The 22,922-nt window shown below is 37.5% G+C and overlaps 1 protein-coding gene across 1 annotated transcript in view; it reads left to right on the forward strand.

The window, feature by feature from the left end:
• ARHGEF37 (Rho guanine nucleotide exchange factor 37) overlaps positions 1-22,922 on the forward strand; it is a 71,183-nt gene that overhangs the window by 14,676 nt on the left and 33,585 nt on the right. Inside the window, exons 2-3 of the mRNA XM_020964303.2 lie at positions 125-336; positions 13,932-14,052. Of these exons, the coding sequence (XP_020819962.1) occupies positions 136-336; positions 13,932-14,052 (322 nt within the window). The 5' untranslated portion in view covers positions 125-135. The remainder of the gene's footprint in view (positions 1-124; positions 337-13,931; positions 14,053-22,922) is intronic.

Genomic DNA, 22,922 nt, shown 5'->3' on the forward strand with positions numbered 1-22,922 from the left:
GAATGTAATCTTCTTCCATGCTGGGATCATTTAGTTTTTGTCTGGGTATCCTCAGTGCATAGTAGACACTTGGTAAGTGTTTGTGGCTTGATTAACTGAAGAATGTGCTTTTTTCATTTCTTAGGTTCTCCTGCCATGGCCAGTTACCAGGAAGGTGAGCCTCCCTCTCCTGGGGAGAGCTCAGGGGATGAAAGTCAAGGGGATGGGGCAATCAGGATCCTTGAAAAAATGAAACAGAATCAGAGACTTGCAGCCGCGGAGCTGGTCAGCACAGAGGCCAAGTATATGCACTATCTCCAGCTCTGCGCCTCTGACATCCGGAGCCAGCTACGGGAGGTAATGTGCATGTAGGGATTGTGGGAGAGGCACGGAGCATAGTGCCCAGACCAGCATTCCATCCTCTCAGTTACACTGAGGGGTGACACCACAGATCATTGGCACCATACTTAGCCCTTGGTGACCTTTCAAGAGTGGAGGGAATGAGGTCTTAGTGCCCTGAGAGGGGACCACCAACTATTCCCAAGCTCCAGGTCTATCCCCACATATAGAACAGGGAAATTAAGGCAGATCTTGGGAGCAACTGAGCCTTGTCCCTATTCTCTTGAGTCATGGGGGTCCCTGCTTTCCTACTTAGCTTGCTATTTATAACTTATGTAATTATGGGCAAATTACATCCGTTTCTGGGTCTCATCTAGAAGTTCTTTGAGCAAGAGAATTTATGACTGCGACTATATCCAAGGAGGTTATTTGGCAGCAATAATAATCATTGGAACAATTTACATTTATATAGCACTTTACCTCGTATGAAGCGTTTCACAAGCATTGTTTCATTTGAGTCTCAAAATAATGCTGTGAGCAAGAGACTACAGGTTATCCCTGTTTTACAGATGAGGAAACAGGTTCAAAGAGGTTTAGTACTCAAGGTCACACAGCCAGGAATCCCATAAGCGGTAGGATTTGAATCCAGTTCTTCATGATTCCAAGGTTAATGCTTTATCGATTATGCCATGTTGCCTCTGGGGGGAAGAAAGGGACCATATTGAACAAACAGCTTTATCTATGATTGCAAAAAGCTGGGAGATGAGGGGGAAAGTGTGCCCAACAATTGGGGAGTAGCCAAACAAACTGTGGCATGTGAATGTAACAGAATATTGCTGTGGATATTAAGAATTCAGAGAAATATAGGAGGTCAAGGTAGAATCAAAAGAACATGCAAAATGCAAATTGAGTCCATCAGTTAATTAGTATTTATTAAGTGCTTATTTTGTGCCAGACACTGTTAAGAGCTGGGCTTACAACAAAAGGCAAAGAAGGAACCAACCTCTGGTCAATACAATGGTCTGTTAATATGCTATCACAACCTAAAGACACATTCCCTTTTGTTAACGATTTATACATAAATTGTTTGGGGTGGATGTACTTTGTAGGGGATTTGTTTGGGTGTTTTTTTTTTGGGGGGGGAAGTTATATGAAAACATTATCAGTAAATTTTTGTTTAATATTTTTTTAAAAAGTAAAATAATGTCAAAGTGAAAAAAGGAAGATAAAATGAGGAAGTTGATCTAGATTCTAGATGATCTCTGAGGTTCCTTCCAGTTCTGAATTTTATGATTTTTTTATGTGGTTCACTCCATCTTCCTAGGAGGGCAGAGAGCCACTGCCTACTCAACAAGGTCCATGCCAAAACTTTACTGCCTACATCCTGCCCTATGATTATGCTATGATGAAGTGAGATTTCTCTGCTAAAATAAGACCTCCATCATGGATCCTGGCTTTAGGAAAAAAGACTCTGGTCCCCACTAACTGCCACAGTAACTTAGAGTTGGAGGTCTAGTCTAACCTCTGTCCTAAGGCAGGAATCCCTTCTCTGTCATCCCTTGTTTGGAGAGAAGTAGAGGCTGAGAGTGATGCTTCTGTTTCAGAGTTTCCAGTGACTGGGAATGTGCTACTGTGAGCAGCATCTCTATTTGCTTTGGTGAAATCTGGGTGTATCTCCTTCCTCTGACACTTATTAGTTATGTGATGATGGGCAAGCCAATTAACCTCTCCGTGCTTTAATTTTCTCATCCGTCACATGGGGATAATAATACCTTTAGTAGTTACCCCACAGGATTGTTGTGAGGAGTGTCGCAATGAGAACAGTTTGTAAATGTGCTTTGCAGACCTCAAAGCATTATGTGTAAGTGTTAGTTATTATTATTTGCTGTTATCTTCTGTGGAAGCCCATTCTTCACAATCACAGAATTTAGCAACCACCCAGTCCAATGCAGGCATGAAAGGAATCCCAACTATAATACACCTGACAACTGGTCACCCAGCCTCTGCTTGAAGACAGTCTTGGGAGGAAGAACTTGCCACCTCTCAAGGCCCAACCCATCCACTTTTGGAGAGCTCTGATGGTTAGGAAGTTTACCTTGACCTCAGATTTAAATTTACCTCTTTGTAACTTCCACTCTTTCCTGGTTTTGTGCTTGAGCCAAATGGAGCAAGTTTAGTCCTTCTTCCACCTGATCGTCCTTCGAATACTTGAAGACGCCTGTCGTGGCTCCCCTTTCCCCTCTATGTCTTCTCTTCTCCGAAGTCAACATACCCAGGTCCTTTAACTGATGCCCATGAAATGTAGACTCAAGGCCTTTCACTATCCTTTTTTGCAATCCTCCAGACACTACAGCTTTTCAATATCCTTCTTAAACTGCAACTCTCAAAACTGAACACCATTGCATTGGTTAGACTTCTCAAGTCTTTCAAAGTTAATATTGTTATTATATAAATTACCCTCCTGGCTCAGCTCACTTCACTCTGAATCAGTTCATACAAGTCTTCTCAGGTCTCTCTAAAATCATCCCTTTTGTAATTCAAGGTGAAATAAATCCCCTTAACAAAAGGATTTGTTCCATAAACTTGGACTCAGTCAAAAGGCTGCACCCAAGGACCTAGAAGGCCACATGTGGCCTTGAGGCTGCAGGTTCCCCACCCCTGGTAGACCATTCACAGCTATACCAATGATACATTGATAATTAATAATAATAATAATAATAATAACCAGCATGTATATGACACTTTAAGATTTGCAAAATGCTTTATAAGTAAACATTATCTTTCCTCACAACAGTTCTGAGAGGTTGATGCTATTATTATGCCCGTTGTACAAGTGAGGAAAATGAGGCTAAAAGCGGTCAAGTGACTTGCACAGGGTCACACAGCTAGTGATTGTCTGAAGGGTCCAGGGCTCTATCTACTGGGCCACCTAGCTTCTTCATAGACATCAGTGTGTCTGTTTTCCCAAAGCCCATTGGACAATTGTCATTTTGCCTTTTTGGTCATCTTTCTCAGTCTGCAGGGTGTGAGGGAGAACTTCAGGGCTGTTTTAATTTTAATTTTTCTAATTGTTACTTATAGCAATTTTTGCTGGCAGATAGTTTCAATTTCTGCCTTTAAAAACTCCTTTTTTATATCCTTTGGCCATTTATCTATTGGAAGAATAGCTCTTGTTACAGCTTTTTATTATAAATTTGAATCAGTTCCTTATAAATCTTGGATATGAGACCTTTATCAATGAAACTTTCTGCGAATATCTTTTTTTTTTCTGGTTAACTGTTTTCCTTCTAACTTTAACTGCATTGGTTTTGTTTATACAAAAACCGTTAAGCTACTTTTGGGTCCTGACTCTGCCATCCACTGAGTTAGTTATCTCTCCCAGCTTTGTGCCATGGGCACATTTGGTGAGTGTATCATCTATGCCTCAGTTTGGATCACTGATAAAAATGTTGAACAGCACAGATCACTGGGGTCTTCCACTGGAGACCTCCTGCCACAATGCCATTGAACCATTAACAGCTACTCTTAGAATCTAAACATCCAATCAGTTTTGAATCTGTTTTATTGACCAATCTTTATCTTCCCATCTTTTCCACAGGAGTAGTATGATATACCTGATCAAAACTTCAGTAAAATCTAGGTAAACTATAACCATAGCATTCTTTTCATCTACTTGCCTATAAAAAAAAAAAACCTGAGGTTAGTTTGGCACGGCCTGTTTTTGATGAAACCATAATGGCTCATTGCAATTACTACTTCCTTTTCTAAGTGTTTGCCAACCATCTCTTTAATGGTCCATTCTATAATTTTCCCAAAAATTAAAGTTAGGCTCACTGGCCTATAGTTTACAGGCTCTATTTTCTTCCCCTCTTGAAAATTGTGACATTTGTCCTTCTCCAATCTTGGGGCACCTCTCCCATTTTCTACATTCTTTCAAATATCACTGACAATTCTTATAAAACCTGAAGATGTAGCCCATTTTGGTCAGGTGAGTTGAATTCATCAAGGTCAATGGGGTGCTTTCTTAATGTATTGTAGTGGGGAAAAAAAATCGCTTCTGTTTCTCACTCAATTGATCTTACTTTAAGGGGCAGCTAGGTGGTGCAGTGGATAGAGCACTGGCCCTGAAGTCAGGATGGACCTGAGTTCAAATCTGGTCTCAGACCAAACACTTGACATTTACTAGCTGTGTGGGTCACTTAACCCCAATTGCCTAAAAAAAAAAGATCTTACTTTAAATACTCTCCATCATGCTTTCTCCCTTTGGCTTCTGTATTTTCTCACATGAATATGCCTTCTTAATATACAATACTACCCTTCTCTCCAACCCCTATAAACACTCATCTGTCTTGTTTGTTATGAATAAGATATGCCCATCCAAAGCCATGGTTCATTTATGGGTTTCATTTCACCAAGTCTCAGCAATACTAGTGAGATCCAGTTCACATCAAACCTTTTCTTTGTTGCTTCAGCTCTGGGCACTTGTATGCCACATATTTGAGGTGTTACTGTTGGCTTCTTTTCTTGCATTTTATCTCAATTGCTATTCTTCCTTTTTTTAAAAAACAGTTATTCATTCATTCATTCATTTGTTTATTTACTTATTTCAGTGAAGCAATTGGGGTTAAGTGACTTGCCCAAAGTCACACAGCTAGGAAGTATTGTGTGTCTGAGTCTGGATTTGAACTCAGGTCCTCCTGACTCCAGGGCTGGTGCTCTATTTACTGTGCCACCTAGCTGCCCTCTTCTTCCTTTTTTTTAGCACAAAAAGTTTGTTCCCCTTTAGAATGTCCAGCTTCCTCCCCTACAGGAAGTGCCTCAGATTTGTTTGTTTTTTAACTTGAATTGTACAGCTATCCTTTTCCTTCCCTTTCTCTGTTGTTGGATATTCTTCCCCTTTCCAACATCATGACAGGGGTCAAGTCTCCTTTCTCTGACCTCAGATCCCTTCCCCCCCAGTCCCATTAAAGTCTTGCTTCTGCTTCTTTAAGGAATACTTCATTCTTCTTAACAACTTAAAGTTTAGATAGGCATTTCTGAGTCCTGTGGCCTTCTCTAGGAAGGAAATCAACCTACACTTGGAATACAGATAATAGTCATCCAGCTGTGGAAGAAATACAGACATTATGCAGTTGATGCAAGTTACTGCACAATTTCCCCTATTCTCTGAAATGTTTGAGATTTTCAGCCTTTTTAAAAAAATACTCTCAAGGCTTTATGTCTGAACCCTAAGTGTCTTGTTAAAACTTTTAGGCTAGCTATTACCTCTTAAGTACTTGATAACCCTACTCAACTTCATTTCCTTAGTCTCCTTAACTGTTGTAGTATCTGCTACACCTTCAGCCTTTCGCAACCTTCAATTTGTTTTTACTAGTTTTCTCCACCTATCAATCCACTCTCTCAATTTGCTTTACCCTCTAATTACTTCATTTACATGTTCTTACCTTGCCTTCCCAACTCCCTTTTCCTTTTCCTTCTCCTTCTTGAGTCTTCTTTCCCTTCTTCTATAACTTTCTCTCACAGAAACTCAAAAAATTCAGTCGTTGTCCAGCTCTCATTTTTAGAAAGTTTTTCCTTACGTTGAATTGAAATCTGCCTCTCTCTACTAGTCCTAATTATGTCCTCTGGGGCCAAACTGAGCAAGCCTAATCTGTTTTCCATTTCAGAACACTTTATATACTCGAAGATACCTATTATGTCTCCTTCCATCATTGGCAAATCTTCCCTTACTTACCTAGATTAAACAGCCTTAGTTCTTCCAACCTATACTTATTTAACCACAAGGGGGAACTCATGATAGGGAGCGGGGGCCCTAAAGCTCCAGGCCCTGATAAATGCGTAGTTTAGCTCTCCCACTCACACTGGTGACACATGGCTGGAGTCTTTACCCTTCCCCCTGGGACTAGGCTGGAAAGGGAGCTGCCACTCAAGGCTTCAACAGACTGAAAGTGGTTGTCCTTTCCAGGTCACAGACTTTCTGACTCATATGTTCTGGGGATATTTTTGTTGGTCTCATGTGTACCCCTGAAAGACAAGGATAATAATATCAGAAGTCATTCTTTTTGTCTCTACACCCCTATCTCAACTTTTCTGAGCAAAACATCTTCGCTCTCTTCTGTCTTTAGCACTCTGTACATTCAATAACCACGGCAAATAGCTAGGATTTGTTGGCCAAGTTCTTTGTAAAGAATTGTCAGTCAAATGACATAAACATAAAATGAATGAGGGAAGTCAATATTTTCAGTATTGACTGAAATATCTGGAAGAGGAGAATGGGAAATAGGAAGTGAAGAGGTTGACTAGCAAGCAGGAAAACTTAGCCCCTCTCTGGAGTGAGGATTGGAGAGAGAAGGTTACTGTCTTATCCTTCAAATTTGTATCTGGGTCAGCTTACAAATATGTATGGGTCAGATACAAAATCCTGATACATTCACTGTCTTCTACTTCAGTCATTGTCTTCCTCCATACTTAGCTGCTCCATTCTGACCTGCTGTCCCTGCTGACTCCCCTGCAAAAAGCCTAGGGTCAGGGTACCTGAAAACTCTAGTTAGTTTGTCCCAGATAAAGTCAAGACCACACTAACGTGGGAAATTTGGGGTAGTATCCGGCATTACCAAGCCCCCCAGGGTTTCTGTGGACATGGCAAAAAGTAGCTTACACTTGTAGTATATGGTTTTGTATCCCTTTACCAACCTTCTCTCTGTCTCTGTCTCTCTCTCTCCTAAACTCTAGCCTGCCAGTGTCTTTCTAAAACATGGAATCTAAAGTGGTTCCTAATGCTCCATGTTTGATCTGATCAGAGGGCAGCAGAGCTATCACCTCCCTGATGTTGGAAACCAGACTTCTCTGTTATTAGAAACTGCCTAGCTAGATGAACAGGAAATCTGTGGAAGTGAGAATAGGTACTAACAGGGGTAAGAGGCTTTTTTTTAAAGACACTTTTTAGAGAAGAATATATGAATACTTATTAAAAGTCTTTGGCTCAAGCTGAGAAATGAGGTTTGCTATGGACTGCTAAACTTGACAAGCCTAACCTTGAGGTTAGCTGGGGACTATAGAGACATGTGAACCCCTTAGATCCTGGTGTCCTGTTCCCCGAGTGAATATCTAACCATGTTGTTTGAGAAGCTAAACCTGTTTTGTGAGTCTGAAATAACCGAAGCACCAAAGCATCTAGAAGCAGTCGGCAACATTTCATGGTTTTGTTCAACTGTTTTTGTTTTTTTGTTTTTTCCTTTGCCAAGGGAAGGATCAGTGAGGGGGTAGGGTAAGTGATATAGCTTTGAAATGGATGTGATATAGAAAATGAAAAATATCAATAAAACTTTTAAAAAACAACCTCAGCGAGGGGAAGGGACATTAGGGATTGTCCAGTCCCACCTACTATATAGAGTGCTGTATGAACAGGGATGTCTTTAGATCTCTTGGGTCCTGGACTCAGTTCTGTATCCTATGAAGTTACTCCAAGGTATTGAGCCAAGGTAGCAGTCATTCCTGTTCTCCTTGTGCCCGGCATTGTTCTTTTGTGTTTGAGGCCTGGTATCAAACACAACAAGAGCTTGCCTTATCCGGGTGAGATTTTTTTCAAACCAATAAGGATTGGTCTGTACTCCAGAGAAAAGGTAGGAAGATGGGTTGACTTTCCAGAGGGTAATCCAACCTTTCTAAGATGTCCAGTCACTGTAGCTAAGCAGCTCCTAGAGCTGAACTCAGCATTTACACTTATAAGCTGACCATCCAAGACTCAGGTGATGGGCCTCTTTTTCTCTTCTCTGTTTTTTTTTTTAATCGGGGATCAGCAGTCATAAAATTATAAATATTAACCCTTATAAATATAACCTCAGCCTTCTAATTTTGCAAAAAGAGCTCTAAATCTGGAGTTGGGAGACTTCTTCTTGAATACTGGTTCTGCTACTTATTATTTGTTAAACCTTTCTAAATTCAAAAGACAGGAATCTCTGGGCCTCAGCTTTCTCATCTGCAAAATGAGAGGACTGGCCTATAGGATTTCTAAAATGTAATTTGTTATAGTTGTCAAAGAATTGGAAAATCACAGGTTGCCATAGGATTTAGAGACGGAAGGAACCCAGAAATGGGCCAGGAACACATGGGGAGTAAGAATGAAAGGCTCCTTCTAGAAAACCCCAGGATAGTCAAGGAAGCTAGATAAGCCCCATCCCAGGGTAGAGTCCTTGGGAGTGCCAGGGAGTGGCTCTAGGCAGTGACCCCAGCATAGCACTGCCGTGCTCTGACCCAGATTCCTCAAGCTCAGAGACCCTGAGGTCCTTAACACTCTTTCCTGAGATGTCAGAGCGGGCACTGAATATCTGATACTCTGAACCTCAAAGATGGGGTGAGTGGCTAACCCCAGGGGATAGAGATCAGCACAGAACCCCAAGGCAAGACCAAGCAGGGCTGACCACCCCACCCAAAAACAGGAGTGGAACCCAGCTCTGTCATAAAGCCCTAACTCAGAAACAAAAGCTAGAGAAGGAAGTGAGAGAAAACACTGACCAGTATAAAAAATGATTATAAATCTAAAACTTCTCTCCAAAGAAGGATTGAGTAATCCCCTAACAATGGCAAACAGAGACTCGTAAGGAAAAATGGACTTTGTACAAGGACTACGTGAATATCCAGAAGACACGAAGTGGGAGGTTAAAAAAAAAAGAAATAAAAACTCTTAAGGAAATGATTGGAAAGAGAATAAATAACTTAGCACAGAAAGTGGTAAAGCTTAATGGACTTCCTAAAAACAAAATCAACATTATCATTATTTTTTGAAGATGGTGACAATCTGTTGCCATATGGTTCTACCCAGAATGCTATCTTAGACTGCCCAAATTCCTTACTCCCTCATAACAATCCATGCCAGGCTTATCTTCTCCCTTCCACTCTATCCTGTCCTTTCATTGTGCCCTCTGTGAGCCCCATTCTGTTAATTACAAACAGCCTTTCATATGCAATATTCACCTTCTCCATGTAAATTACTTTGCATTTTGAATTCAGTTCTCTATATACATGTCCTTCCCTCGCAATATTAATGTAAGCTGTCTTAGGGGAGGAGTTATTTCAATTTTTTTTGGTCTTCATGTCCCCTGGGCCTAGCAGTGTGCCAAGTACAAAGTAGGTATTTGATAAGTATTTGTTGAATTGAATTGAATTTTCTTCCTTTTAAAATACTAATTCTTCATTGATATTCTTGTTTGTTTCTCTCTATAAATTCTAATCTAATCTCTCACCATAGCATGTAGTGATCTCTGAGTTCATGACTATACCAATGGAGTTTAAATTCTGCCAGTTCTACTAAACTGGAAAAACCTTGAGTGTGGTCATGGTGATAAATTTTCCCCTGCCATCTGAGGACCAACCTGGCTGAGTGTGGAGAAGTTCATTAGCAGCTGTTTAGTTAAGAGATGACTAATTCCATGTCAGAAGAAAGCCATGAAACCCAGAAAAATTAGAAAATGATCCTTAGTCTTATATGGCCCTTTTCCATTTGTACACTAATGGTAATAGAGGGTTGGGAAGTTGAGTAAAGGGTGCTAATACTGTAACTGTTGTTAGACCTTCCAAGTACATTAATTTAACTGTTAGTATTTTAAGTATGAGATCTTTGTCTACTGCCCCCCAAATTCATATACTTCTGGAGTGACTGAATCACATCAGTATTTTTTTTGCCTTTTTGTTTTGTTAAAAAAAATTATTTTTCCCAATTACAATTTTTAACATTCATTTAAAAAAAATTTTGAGTTCTAAATTCTCTTCCTACCTTCCTCCTCCTTGAGAAGGCAAGCAATTTAATATAGGTTATACATGTATAATAATGCAAAACATATTTCCATATTAGTCATGTTGTGAAAGAAAACACTGACAAAATAAACAAAAAAAAATAAAGAAAAATTTAAAAAATACGCTTCAGTCTGCATTGATTCCGTTACTTTTTTTCACTGGAGGTGTATAGCATTTTTCATCATAAGCCCTTTGGAATTTTCTCAGAGCATCGTATTGCTGAGAACTAAGTCATTCACAGTTTATCTTTGTACAATACTGCTTTTATTGTGTACAATGTTCTCCTGGTTCTGCTCACTTCACTTTGTGTCAATTCACGTAAGACTTTTCATGTTTTTCTGAGAGCATCCTGCTTGTCATTTCTTATAGCAAAATAGTATTCCATCACGATCATATGCCACAACTTATTCAGCCATTCCTCGGTTGGTGGGCATCCCCTTAGTTTCTAGTTCTTTACCACCACAAATATTTTTGTATATGTAGTTCCTTTACCCTTTTTTATGATCTCTTTGGGATACCAACCTAGTAGTGGTATTGCTGGGTCAAAGGGTATGCATGGTTTTATTGCCCTCTGGGCATAGTTCCAAATTGATCTCCAGAATAGTTTAATCAGTTCGTAACTCCACCAATAGTACATTAGTGACTCAGTGTTCCCATCCCCTCTAACACTTGTCATTTTCTTCTTCTGTCATATTAGCCAATCTGATAGGTGTGAAGTGGTACCTCAGACTTCTTTGATTTTTTCATTACTAGTAAGGTTGAGTGCTTTTTAAAATTTATAGTTTGCCTTACCTCTTGTAAACTATAATAAGCATATAATTAACTTATTCAGTCTGCCATTTATGTATTTGAATGCTTTTGCCTTTGAATATTTTTGTCAATTTCATTAAAATTTTAGACATTAAGTTGTTGTTTTATCTATTTTCTGTTATGTTTGCCACAAACATTTCCCATTTTTAGTCATATATATAATAGATTTGTTAGAAACTTTTCATTGTTATAAAATTGAACATCCTTATCTTGTTTCCAATAATTTATTCACTTTTGTATAGAAATTTATTTCCCTTTTAGAGTTGAGATAAACATATTATCCTTTTTTCTTCCATATTTTTAACGTGTTTTTATAGTTTTTATGCTTGCATATAATCCAACTGAAGTTAATGTAGCACATGATGTTAGGTGTGGTTGTGAGGATTTTTGTTGTTGTTTTTTGAAATTGCTAACCAGCTTTCCCAATTGTAATTATTAAATGATTCAAACTTGTTCACCTGAAGATTGTCTCTTTCTTTCACTTCCCCCCCCCCCACCGCCATCTTACTCGTTCCTTTTTTCTCTTTCAAAATACTTAACTTTTATACCTAAGTCTGACCCAAAGTCTCTGTGCTTTTCTGGTTCTGTAAATCAAAATCTCTTTCAAGGTTGGCCCTTCCCTCTATAAATTTCTCAAATGTATGTAGCTTTAAAAATTGTTTCCTTTCATGTTTTAAGAATATTTTATTGATGCTTTAAAAAGAATATTGGCTTATTTCCCAATAATCCTTCCCCCTGAAATATGGCTAGTCTTCTCTTTAAGAAAAGAAGTATAATTAAATTAAACCAACATATTCGCCATATCTGATAACATATGCCTCATTCTGCAATTTATCAACTACTACCTCTCTGTGGAGAGAAGATATATGAAGATTTTTCAGTGCCTTGATTGGAGTTCTGATGTCTTTTAATGTTATTTTTTCTTTGTTATATTGATCATGGTACAAATTGTTCTCTCTTTTCTGCTTACTGTATTATGTCTCAGTTCATATCAAGTTTCTGTGAATTCTTTTTATCCTTCTTTCCTTACAGTGTATTACATTCATGTAACACAATTTGTTCTACCATCTCCCAACTGATAGGTGATCACTTTGTTTCCAGTTTTTTGCACTCACAAAAAAGGCTGTTCTAAATATTTTTGTAAATATGGTACCATTCGCTCTATCTAGGCATTTGCCTGCTTGGGGTGTATTCCTAGCAGTGGTGCCAAAGCCTTGTCACAGATTTGTAACATCTCATTTCCTCATTTCCCACCTGGCTACCTTTTAGACTACTTCGGCTTCTCCACTGTGCCTGCCAGGTACCTTACCTTTCAGGCAAGCTGAAAGCTTTCTTTTTTGTGTTGTCTTCCCCCATTAGACTGGTAAGCACCTTGAGGACAGAAGGTGTCTTTCTTTTTCATAACCCAATTTGTTGTTGTTGAATTGTTTCAGTCATGTCTGACTCTTCGTGATCCCATTTTGAGTTTTCTTGGCAAAGATACTGGAATGGTTTGCCATTTCTTTCTCCAGCTTATTTTACAAATGACAGAAAACTGAGGGAAACAAGGTTAAGTTACTTGCTTAGGGTCACATAGCTAGTTAAGTGTCTGAAGCTAGAGTTGAATGAACTCTGCTCTTCTTGACTCCAGGCCTAGTACTCTATCCACTGCGCCACCTAGCCGCCCAAACACATAGGACAATGCCCGGCACTTAGTAGGCAGTTAATAGATATTTATTGACTGGTGATTAGGGTCTAGTGATTTTTCTAGAATAATTCCAAATTATTTTTCAGACTAATTCATACCTCTATCAACAGAATTAGAATGCTTGTCTTCACATTGTCCTTCAAGCATTTACTATTTAGTTTTTTTCATCTTGGCCAATCTGATAGGTATCAAGTACCTAATATATTATTATTAATGATTCACAACATTGTTTCATATCATTGTTGTTAACTTACATTTCTTCTTTTGAAAACTACCAGTTCTTATGCTTTAACTTCCAAAAAGAATGCTTATCTTTGCTGAGAAATTGATTTTAGATGAAGCCTAAAAATTAAACATTAGGCATATCACATTTCTACTTCTGTCATTTTTTTTACTGTAGAGAAATTTTGTACAATTAGAATTGGTGGGTTTTTATATGATATGCTTCTTTATTGCTTAGGAAATAATTTCTTTGTCATTTGAGTCTTAAAGTTCAACAATAATGTATCTAGATGAATTAAATTTAGAGTTATCTTCTGATATCATATGAGTTTTAGATTTAGAATTGGAAGGGACCTTATAGCTCATATATTTTAGCTCCCTCATTTTACAGTTGAGGGAACTAAGATAGGCCAAGAGAATTTAACTGACTTGCCTGAGATCATGACTAATAAATGGCAGATCCATGATTCAAACCCAAGTTCTGACTCTAAATCTACTACATCATGCTTCTGCCCAATGTATCCCTTGTTTTCAATATTTATGGTAAATTTTCTTGTGTAATTTAATGTAACGTAGTGGTCACAGTATCTTCTTATACACAGTCTTTGTCAATCTTGACACTTCTTAAGTTTTTCACACTTTACTATGACTATTATCTACATTGATTTAAAAACTTAAAATTTTTTTTAAAAAAAAATTTGTTTTTTATTTTCCTCAGTTCCTTCTGTTATTATTTTAATGTTTAATAAAATGTTCCCATCTGTCACCAAATCTGTAGCTTATATTATATTATCAATGGATTTTGTCACTGTTGAGCTCCATCATCATCTTTTCCAGAGTTTCTTTAGTTTCATCTTTATTTTGAAATCTGATTTTTCTAATTATATTTAGTAACACCATATATTTATTATCCGTTTTATTGTATCTTGAGAAATTTCTAGCTTTGTTGATGGGATTCTTGGTGACATTTTGTTATCTTTTCTTCTGAAGGTTTCTGGTAGTTTTGCAGACGTCTTGGATCTAGATCTCAATTAAAAAAAAGACCTTGGCTTATTTCGTATCTGTGCTTTTGATATCCTTTTGTAATCTCTATGCCTTTTAGCTGCCAGAGGAAGACTTGGACGTGATATTCTCAAACATTAATGATATCGTCAAGGTCAATAGCCGTTTCCTCAAAGGCCTAGAAGAGGCAAAGTCTGAAGAGGAACAGCTATTCTTACTTGGTAAGTAGACAAATACTCAGCAGAATGTCACCAAGTTAGCTGGCTTGAACATCTGGCCCCAGTTGAAATTCAGCTACTTATTCAACACATGTTTATGAAGGGTTTTCTATATATAAAGCCCTATGGGAGACACGTAAGATTCAAAGTAGCGATGGAGTATGTGACAGGTTCTACACCTCTACCAAATTACTCCCTATATGGGTGATATGGGAATCACGGGCTTAGAGAAAAGTGTAGTCTGAAAGCCAGTTCTTAAGATTGCCTCCAGGTCCCTAGTAACTTGACCAACTCAAGACCTGTTTTTAAATACTCCTAGCAAAATATAGTGACACTCTGTCATCGCAGCACAGCTAGGTCAGTGGGCATTAAAAGAGAGTAGATTATCTCTTGTTATAAAGAATAACTTCCTAAGAACACAGAATGAGCCACCTCGAGTCCCTGATGCTAGAGGTATTGTCAAGTGAATTCCTCCACTAGTATAGCTGGACTTCTGAAGTATCTCCCAGCTCTGAGATTGTATGATTTTCTAATTAAATTCTGGTTCTTCATTTCCTTTTTCCTGTTTCCATGCAGCCTCCTGCCCCTCTTTTTATAACAATATTGGTTCAGGGAATTGTAGGTACTTAAAAAATGTTTGTTACCTTGACTTGTTATTAACAGCAACAGTAATAATGATCACTTACATTTTATAGAGTCTGTTACAAAGTATGCTACATTCATTATCACATTTGATCTTATTGAATGGTGTTACCATTATAAAGTAGGTATAAGCAAATTTTTTTCTTTCTATTTTTCAGATGAGGAAAAAAGGCTCAGTAAAATTAAGTCTTGCCCATGGTTTTATAACTAGCCAATCACACTCTGACTCCCAATCCAATGTTCTTTCCACTGCCAACTAGTTAGAGTACAGTTTATTTTATGTTAATTTCAATTGTCTCAGTAATGACATTTGGGAGACATTCTAGTCGCATTGGCAATACACTTATAAAAACCATATTGGGTAGAGTTACTTCTGTAGCTGAATAATCGCATCCATTTCACCATATTATTCCACACTGGATGATCCCACATATATGTGTTCTCCCTAAAATATAGTGAATGCCATGTTTTTGCTAATAAAAATATATGCTTATTAAACTAGTAGTATGAATTAGATAACTACTCACTATTAGACATTGTTTAATATAGAGTTATAATAAAAATATGATTGAAAGGAAATATGTCAGGGAAAAGGTTAGCATTATCAATAATTCAGTGTATCTCTGATCTCATCAATGTGAATATTATGTCAAACCATGCAGATTATAATCCATCTGTGCCTTCTCATCCTATAAGATTCTTGTTGGCATCGTTCCCATAATAGCCCATTATGATCTGCACCAGATGTCTTTCTGTCACTCTTTTAACATGTCATGGGTATCAGTATAGTACTTGAACTATTCATCTCTTCTCATATAACCAGCTGGTCTCCTTTTCTAGCTATACATTTCCAAGATGATGTCATACCACAGCATTTATAGATATTATTCAGTAAATACTTATTAAATGCCCACTATGTGTAAATCAACGTGGCAGTAGCAGAGAGCTAGAAAGTTCTGGATTCAAGTCTTGCCTCTGATTTATGACTCATATTGGCTGTATGATGCTGGTCAAGTCAATTCTCAGTGTTCTGGGCAACTCAAGAGCATAAATTACTGTGAAAGTATAGATCTGTATTGTAGAGGGAGTTCCCTCAATCCAGGAGTTGCCTTTATTAATGAAATCACAAATCCAATCCCAGTCCCCCATCCCTGTGTGCAAGGCACCGTGCTAGACAATAGGGATACAAAGACCAAACAAAGTCCTTGCTTTTAGAGGACTTACATTCTCCTGAGGGTCACTTAATAGGTACACAGATATGTTAAATAAACCTTGCATTTACTTAATAGAAAGTCATTTCAGAATGGCATGAGAACTAGTAACTAGGAGGAAGGGGAAGGGCCTTATGTAGCTATATTTGCCTGATCTATACTTGAGAGGAAGCTAGGAATTTCTCATGGTAGAGTTGAGGGAGTGCATAAGGAATGTGAAGGACCATTTTATGCAAAGGCATGAAGGCAGAAGATGGAATGTTGTATATAGCAAACAGTTAACAAGCCAATTTGAAGCGGAGAATATAGGATAGAGAATGCTATGAAATAAGAACAGAAAGTTATGTGAGAACCAGATAGTGATGTTTTAAATGCCCAAGTGAGGACTTATATTTTATTCTAGAGGCAGCAGGGAGTCACTGGAGATTTTTAAATAAGGAATACCGTGGTCAAATCTGTGTCTTGGTGCTATCAATTTAATGGCTATATGGGAGAAAGACTGATGAGAGGGGAGACTAAAGACAGGGAGACCAATTAAGAAACTTTTGCAAATAGTACAGACAAGAGGTGATGAGGGCTGCGTGAGTTGGGAGAAAGAGAGAACTATGAGAGTTGTTTTAGGGGTATCATCAACAAGTGTTGGCAACTGAATGGCCCGCTGCTGGCACAGGACCACTCAGCATTGCGTGTCCGCATCAGAGGAGGTGCTGTGCTCTATGAGCAAAGCAGAATTGAAATAGCTCGGAAGAAGTGCAAGATGTGCAGATTTAGAGAATCCACCGCAAATGTTCACATGGACTATTTGTGCCTGACCTGTGGTGGAACATTCCGAGCTCACATTGGTCTGATCAGCCACAGTCAGACACACTGTAACTTGACTGTAACATAGTGATGTCATTTTGGTCCTCTTCCAGCACCAAGGACAGCAACCCCCCAAAATGGTAACTGATTGAATATGGCATTGCATGAAAACAAAGAGTCAAGGATGACTCTAAGTTATAGACTTTGGTAACTAGAAGGTTAGTAGTCCCAACAAAGAAATAGGGAAAGTACAAGTAGGGATGGAAGGCAATATAATTAGTTCAATTTTAGATGACATAATTTGTAATATGCTAGAGGTTGCTTTTGTTCATCATGTATTTCTCCATTGCCTTTAGGTCAAATGCATTTTAAAATTCATTAAAATTCATGATTTATAGCATTATCAGGACAATAGTCATATTATAAATGATAAATCTTTTTTGTTTATTTTGTTTGTCAGGGAGAGTACTGTCATTGAAAATGCTATGTAGTTTCCCAAATGTGATGTAGTCCATTCACTTTCTTCTTTTCAGTTCTGGACTTAGCTCTTTATCTACCTATAATACCTATTCGAGATATATGTACTAATGATCAATTAAAGCCTGGCTATACAATTGCATGTTTCAGTTTGGACACTAGACATTCTTCATCCATTTGGTTTTTTCTTATGTGGATTGTTAGGCTCTTTCACATCATCATGAATCTTATTAAGGAAACCCTTTAGCACTCTGAGGTTTGATATAACCAACAAAGTACAAATGGTAAACAAAAGCATTTAGAAATCTCACCATCTATAGGTAATCCATTTTCATTTGGATTTTGTGCAGAATGTTTTTCATGATACAGGTGAACGCTTCCATTGAATATACAATTTCCCCTCCCCCCAACAACTTTATTTGTGTGAAAAGTGTTTTGTAATTGTGTTCGTATAGTTCCTGAGTTTGTCTTAGCAGGTAGACTCCCAAGTATTTTGGATTGTCTACAGTTCTTTTAAATGGAATTTCTCTTTCTATCTCTTTCAGCTAAACTTTGTTGGTAATATATAGAACTGCTGATGGTACATGTGGGTTTATTTTATATGCTGCAACTTTGCTGAAATTGTTATTTATTTACGCTAGGTTTTTTAGTTGATTCTCTATGATTCTCTAAGTATACCATTGATCAACCTTCTTAGGTCTTTAAAAGTTATTTCTTTATTTTGTCTTTTATTAGTCAGGAGGGCTTGGTTTAGTCATTTTTGTTAAGTCAAATAGTATTTATTAATCACCCACTATGTGCCAGGAGCTATGCTAAGCTCTGGGGACACAAAGAAAGTAAAAAAACAAACAAACAAACAAAAAAACCAGTACCTACTCTCCAGGAGCTCAGTCTAATGGGAGAGATAACATGCAAACAATTACGTCCTCTGTATAATATACCTTCCTGGTGTCACCATTTATCTTTCTTCATATCTCAACTCAGCATGTATTTTTTTGTGAAGTAGGCATTATCTCTTTTTGAGCAATGACTTATTTTGTTTGTTTTTTTTCTATAAAAAAGCATTTATTTTCTCTCCCTTCTTCCTCCCCACACCCATCCCATTGGAAAAGAAAAATAAAATCCTTACAACCAATATTTATGGTAAAGCAAAACAAGTTTCCAAAACAAATTGGCCATGTTAAAAAAAAAGTCTCATTCTGCATCTTGAGTACATCAAGAGATAGGTAGCATGTTTCATCATTGGTCCCTGAATTGTGGCTGTCAATGCATTATTAATCAGTTCTTTCAGGTCTTTTGAAGTTGTTTGTCTTTACATTCATGTTATTATATAAATTGTCATTGTGCCTTTGCTCACTTCATTCTACATCATTTCTATTCCCCAGTTGATAAGTAGGTGAAGGATATGAATAACCAGGTTCCTAAGGAAGAAAGTCAAGCTATCAATGGCTATGTGAGAAAAAATGTTTCAAGTCACTTAATAATCAGAAAAATGCAAGTTAAAGAAAATCAGACTCCACCTCACATTCATCAGATTGGCAGTGATGACAAAATGGAAAATGACAAATAGCAGGAGGAGCTGTGGGAAAACAAGCACATTAATGCTCTAATGGTAGAGTTATGAACTGCTCCAGCCATTCTCGAGAGCAATTTGGAGCTATGCCCAGAAAGTGACTAAACTCAGCCTGCTCTTTGACCCATTGAAACAACAACTAGGCTTATATTCCAGAGACAGGAAAAAGAAAAAAAGACCCATGTGTACAAAAAATATTTATAACAATTTTTTGTAGTAGCAAAGTCCTAGAAACTGAGACAGTGCCTATCAATTAAGGAATATCTGAAAAAAAATATATAGGATATGAAAGTAATGGAATATTATTGTGCCTTAAGAAATGATGAAGTGAATGGTTTCAGAGACCTGGGATGTATTGTGTGAACTGGTGCAAAGTTAAGTGAGCAGAACCAGTAGGAAAATGTATACAATAACAACAATATTAAGGAAACAAACAACTTTGAAAGACTTAAGAACTCTTATCACTGGAATGATCAACCACGATTCTAGAGGAACAGTGATAAAGTATGCTACTCTCTTCCTGACAGGTGATAAATTCTGGGTACAGAATGACATCTATATTTTTAAAGGTAATTCATGTAAGAATTCATTTTGCTTGACTAGACAGATTGGTTACAAGGGTTTATTTTTTTTCCCTTTTTCTTTTCCCATAGAGGAAGTTGGGAAGGAGAGAAAATAGATTTTTGTTAATTAAAAAAAAAAACAACTAAAAAAACTACCTGTATCAATTCATACAAATTTTCACAGATTTCTCTGAAATTGTCCTTTTTCCATTTATTATAACATAATAGTATTATATTTATATACTACAATTTGTTCAATCACTCCCCAATTTCTGGGCACCCCTTAATTTCCTGTTCTTTGACATTACAAAAAAAACTACAATAAATATTTTTGTACATGTGGACTCTTTCACTCTTTCTTTGCTTTCTTTAAGGTGTAGGCTTAGTAACAATATCACCCAAAGGGTATGCACAGTTTAGTATTGGGGGGGGGGCATAGTTCCAAATTGCTTTTACAGAATGGCTAAATGAATTCATGGCTCTACCAAAAGTACATTAATGTGCTTGATTTCCCGCAGGCCCCACAATATTTATCATTTTCCTTTTTTGTCAACTCTGCCAATCTCTTAGGTATGGGTTGCAGAGCTGTCTGTCTTTACAATACTGTTGTGTAAATCGTTCTCCTGATTCTGTTTACTTCATACTATATTCATTCATACAATTTTTCCCCAGGTTTCTCTGAAACCATCCCTTCTGTCATTTCTTACAGCACAGTAGTGTTCTATTACACTTAGTTTTTTTAGCTGTTCCTCAGTTGATGGGTACTCCCTTAGTTTTCAGTTCTTTCCTATAATAAAAATAGCTACTATAAATATTTTTGTATTTATGGGGATCTTAATATATTAGTGGTACCTGATTGGAAGAAAGTCTTTAAGGCAGTTATTTTGGACTGCTGAATCAGATGCTTTAAAAATAACCAAACAAGAAAATGTAACAAGATCTTTCATCCTCTTTACTTTTCATTCTGTTGTGGACCCAGTTGCTCTTATAGATCCATTGAGCATCTGTACTACCACATTGTGAATGCTCTCTTTTCTTACAACTACAAGGGGCTCAGAAAATTTTTTTGGACAATTAATGTAAAAGTAAATCTGGTTAATATTTACTCATCACTGCTCCTCAAAATTAGTTTCACTGCTTGGAAGATCACCAGGACTCAGATCCCCCCAGTTCTCTCAGGGCTAAATGCACAGGCACTGTGTTAGTCTAACCCTAGAGCCCTTCATATCAAAGCTTCCTCTCTATCACCTTAATAGGCTCCTTCCTTCAATGCTAAACTCATATGATTCCTGAGGCTCCTGGACACTCCAGTCTCAACTTGGTCAAATTCAACAAATGTAAGTACTTACTATGTGTAAGGCCCTATACTAGTTATTGCTGTCACAAAGCTAAAATAATATAATCTTTGCTTTCAAGTATCAAGTATTATTCTACTGATAGAATCCTCTTTTCCTCTTGTTGATCTCCCACTCACGGGTTCCTTACTCTTTTTAGTCCCTTTTCTCTCTCAACCATACTCTCCTTCCCAAATTTCCTTGCCTACTTCACATACCAATTGACAGTTGTGTCAATCACCACAAATTCTCTAATATCAGTTTTAAGAGTATGTCTTGGTGCTTGTAAATCAATTTAAGCCATGATGGACAGCTGTGTGCCCTTATTCCCATCTCCTTGCATACTTATATCTCCTTGAGGCTCTTTTATAAGAAATGGCTTGAGTAAGCAGATCTCCTCTGCTGTAGGATATTGTTTGTGAAAGTCTACCTATTCCCTTATCATATTTTCATCATTTTCATCATCTTTCTATAAGTATGTACCATGAACACATGCATGATGCTCATAAGAATTTTATATTTAAAAAAAGTAGCCGTTCTGGTAAAGTGCAAGTTCTTTGAGGTCAAAAAGGGTTTTATTCTCATCTCTGTCTCCTTAGCACCTAGCACTCATATCATGCCTTGGGTACTAAGGTGTTATAGTTCAAATGTGATGTTTTCACTGTTATTGATGATGAGAATGGATCGCTTTTCAAATGCCTGTGAAACTGCATTTACCATCTTTCTGTTGTCCTCTTTCCTGTTGTATCAGCTTAGGATGAATTGAGTTATTTGGCTTAATTGAGCCTCCTGCCAAGCTGTTTTCAGTGTCCTTTTCCCCTCAGTTGCTTTTATGTTTTATGAGTTATTAATGTTCATATCTTTCATCATTCTCCACCATAATGTTTTTGCAAATGAGTTTATGCTCTAAACCAGCATTTAGAAGCTGCCATATTTCTCTGCTTCACATGCAGATCAAGTAGTTACTAAATGAGGTGGTTTCTGTGCTCTTTTGGCCTCTTTATTATGGCAACTCCTACGTGCTGATGAAACATTTGGAAGAACTGGGAAAGATCAGAGTTAAAGTTGTTATCCTCTTTCCATTTTTTATATCAAGAGTTTATTTGAACAAGCTAGTTTGTAACTGTTACAATTGCACACACTGTTGTCTTCACATACTGCTTTAAGTTAAACTTTAACAGCTTAATATTTTGTCACTCACCATAGTGAGACTACGTATCCACCAGGAACCAAAATGTCTAGTCCTAGGCTCATTTCTGTCTTTGTCCAAATAACTAGATCTATTGTTTGCTTGAACAAGTTTTCATCCTCTTAATTGGCTATGGGTTCTAAATTGTTAGGTAGTATTACTGACAATAGCAGTTGTCAATTGTAAAATAAACATTGTAAAATAAACTGGAGAAAGAAATGGCAAACCACTCTAGTATCTTTGCCAATAAAACCCCAAATGGGGTCATGAAGAGTTGGACACAACTGAAAAACAACTGAACAAAAACAACAAAGAATCAGCACCACTGAGTGAATTTTAAGATCTTTTCTTAGTAGGAGGAACTTTTTTGTGTGCTTTTTAAAATGTCAACTTTTGCAGCCTTGAGCTGTGATAGGACTGAGTGGGCAGAAAGCCATGGCTTTGGCTTCCAGCCCTGATTAGAAGACAAGGGTGAAGGCTGTTGGACTATGACTAGGGGAAACTAGCTAGACCAAGTTAATAGTCTAAGCTTGTGAGATGGCCAGTTATAACTTGGGAAAGTAAATTTATTCATATGTTAATAATCCTTGAACCTTGAGATTAGAGTTCTCTTACTTATGACTATATATTCTTTCCCCTATAAATGCTAGATTATGTACTTATAAGTCTTTAAGCTCCTTTTTGGGCACAGGCTATGTCTTATCTAAATTTGTATTTCCTCCAATACTAAGCATGGTGCTCTGCACATGGTAGGTACTTAATAAATATTTGGCGTGTTATTCATTTCAGTTGTGACCGGTGACCCCTTTGGGGGTTTTCTTGGTAAAGATACTAGAGTGGTTTGCCGTTTCCTTCTCTAGGCCATTTTACAGATGAGGAAATGGGCAAACAGGGTTAAGTGACTTGCCCAGGATCACACAGTGTGTCTGAATGTCTGAGGCCAGATTTGAATTCGGGTCTTCCTGATTCCAGGCCCAGTGCTCTATTCACTGAGCCACCTAACTTCCCCCAAATATTTAACATACACACATACATGTATGTGTACATATAAATATGTACATTACATATATAGTGAACATATAT

Source organism: Phascolarctos cinereus, unplaced genomic scaffold (assembly GCF_003287225.1).
Source record: "Phascolarctos cinereus isolate Bilbo 61053 unplaced genomic scaffold, phaCin_HiC Scaffold_2;HRSCAF=192, whole genome shotgun sequence".
Taxonomy (NCBI): domain Eukaryota; kingdom Metazoa; phylum Chordata; class Mammalia; order Diprotodontia; family Phascolarctidae; genus Phascolarctos; species Phascolarctos cinereus.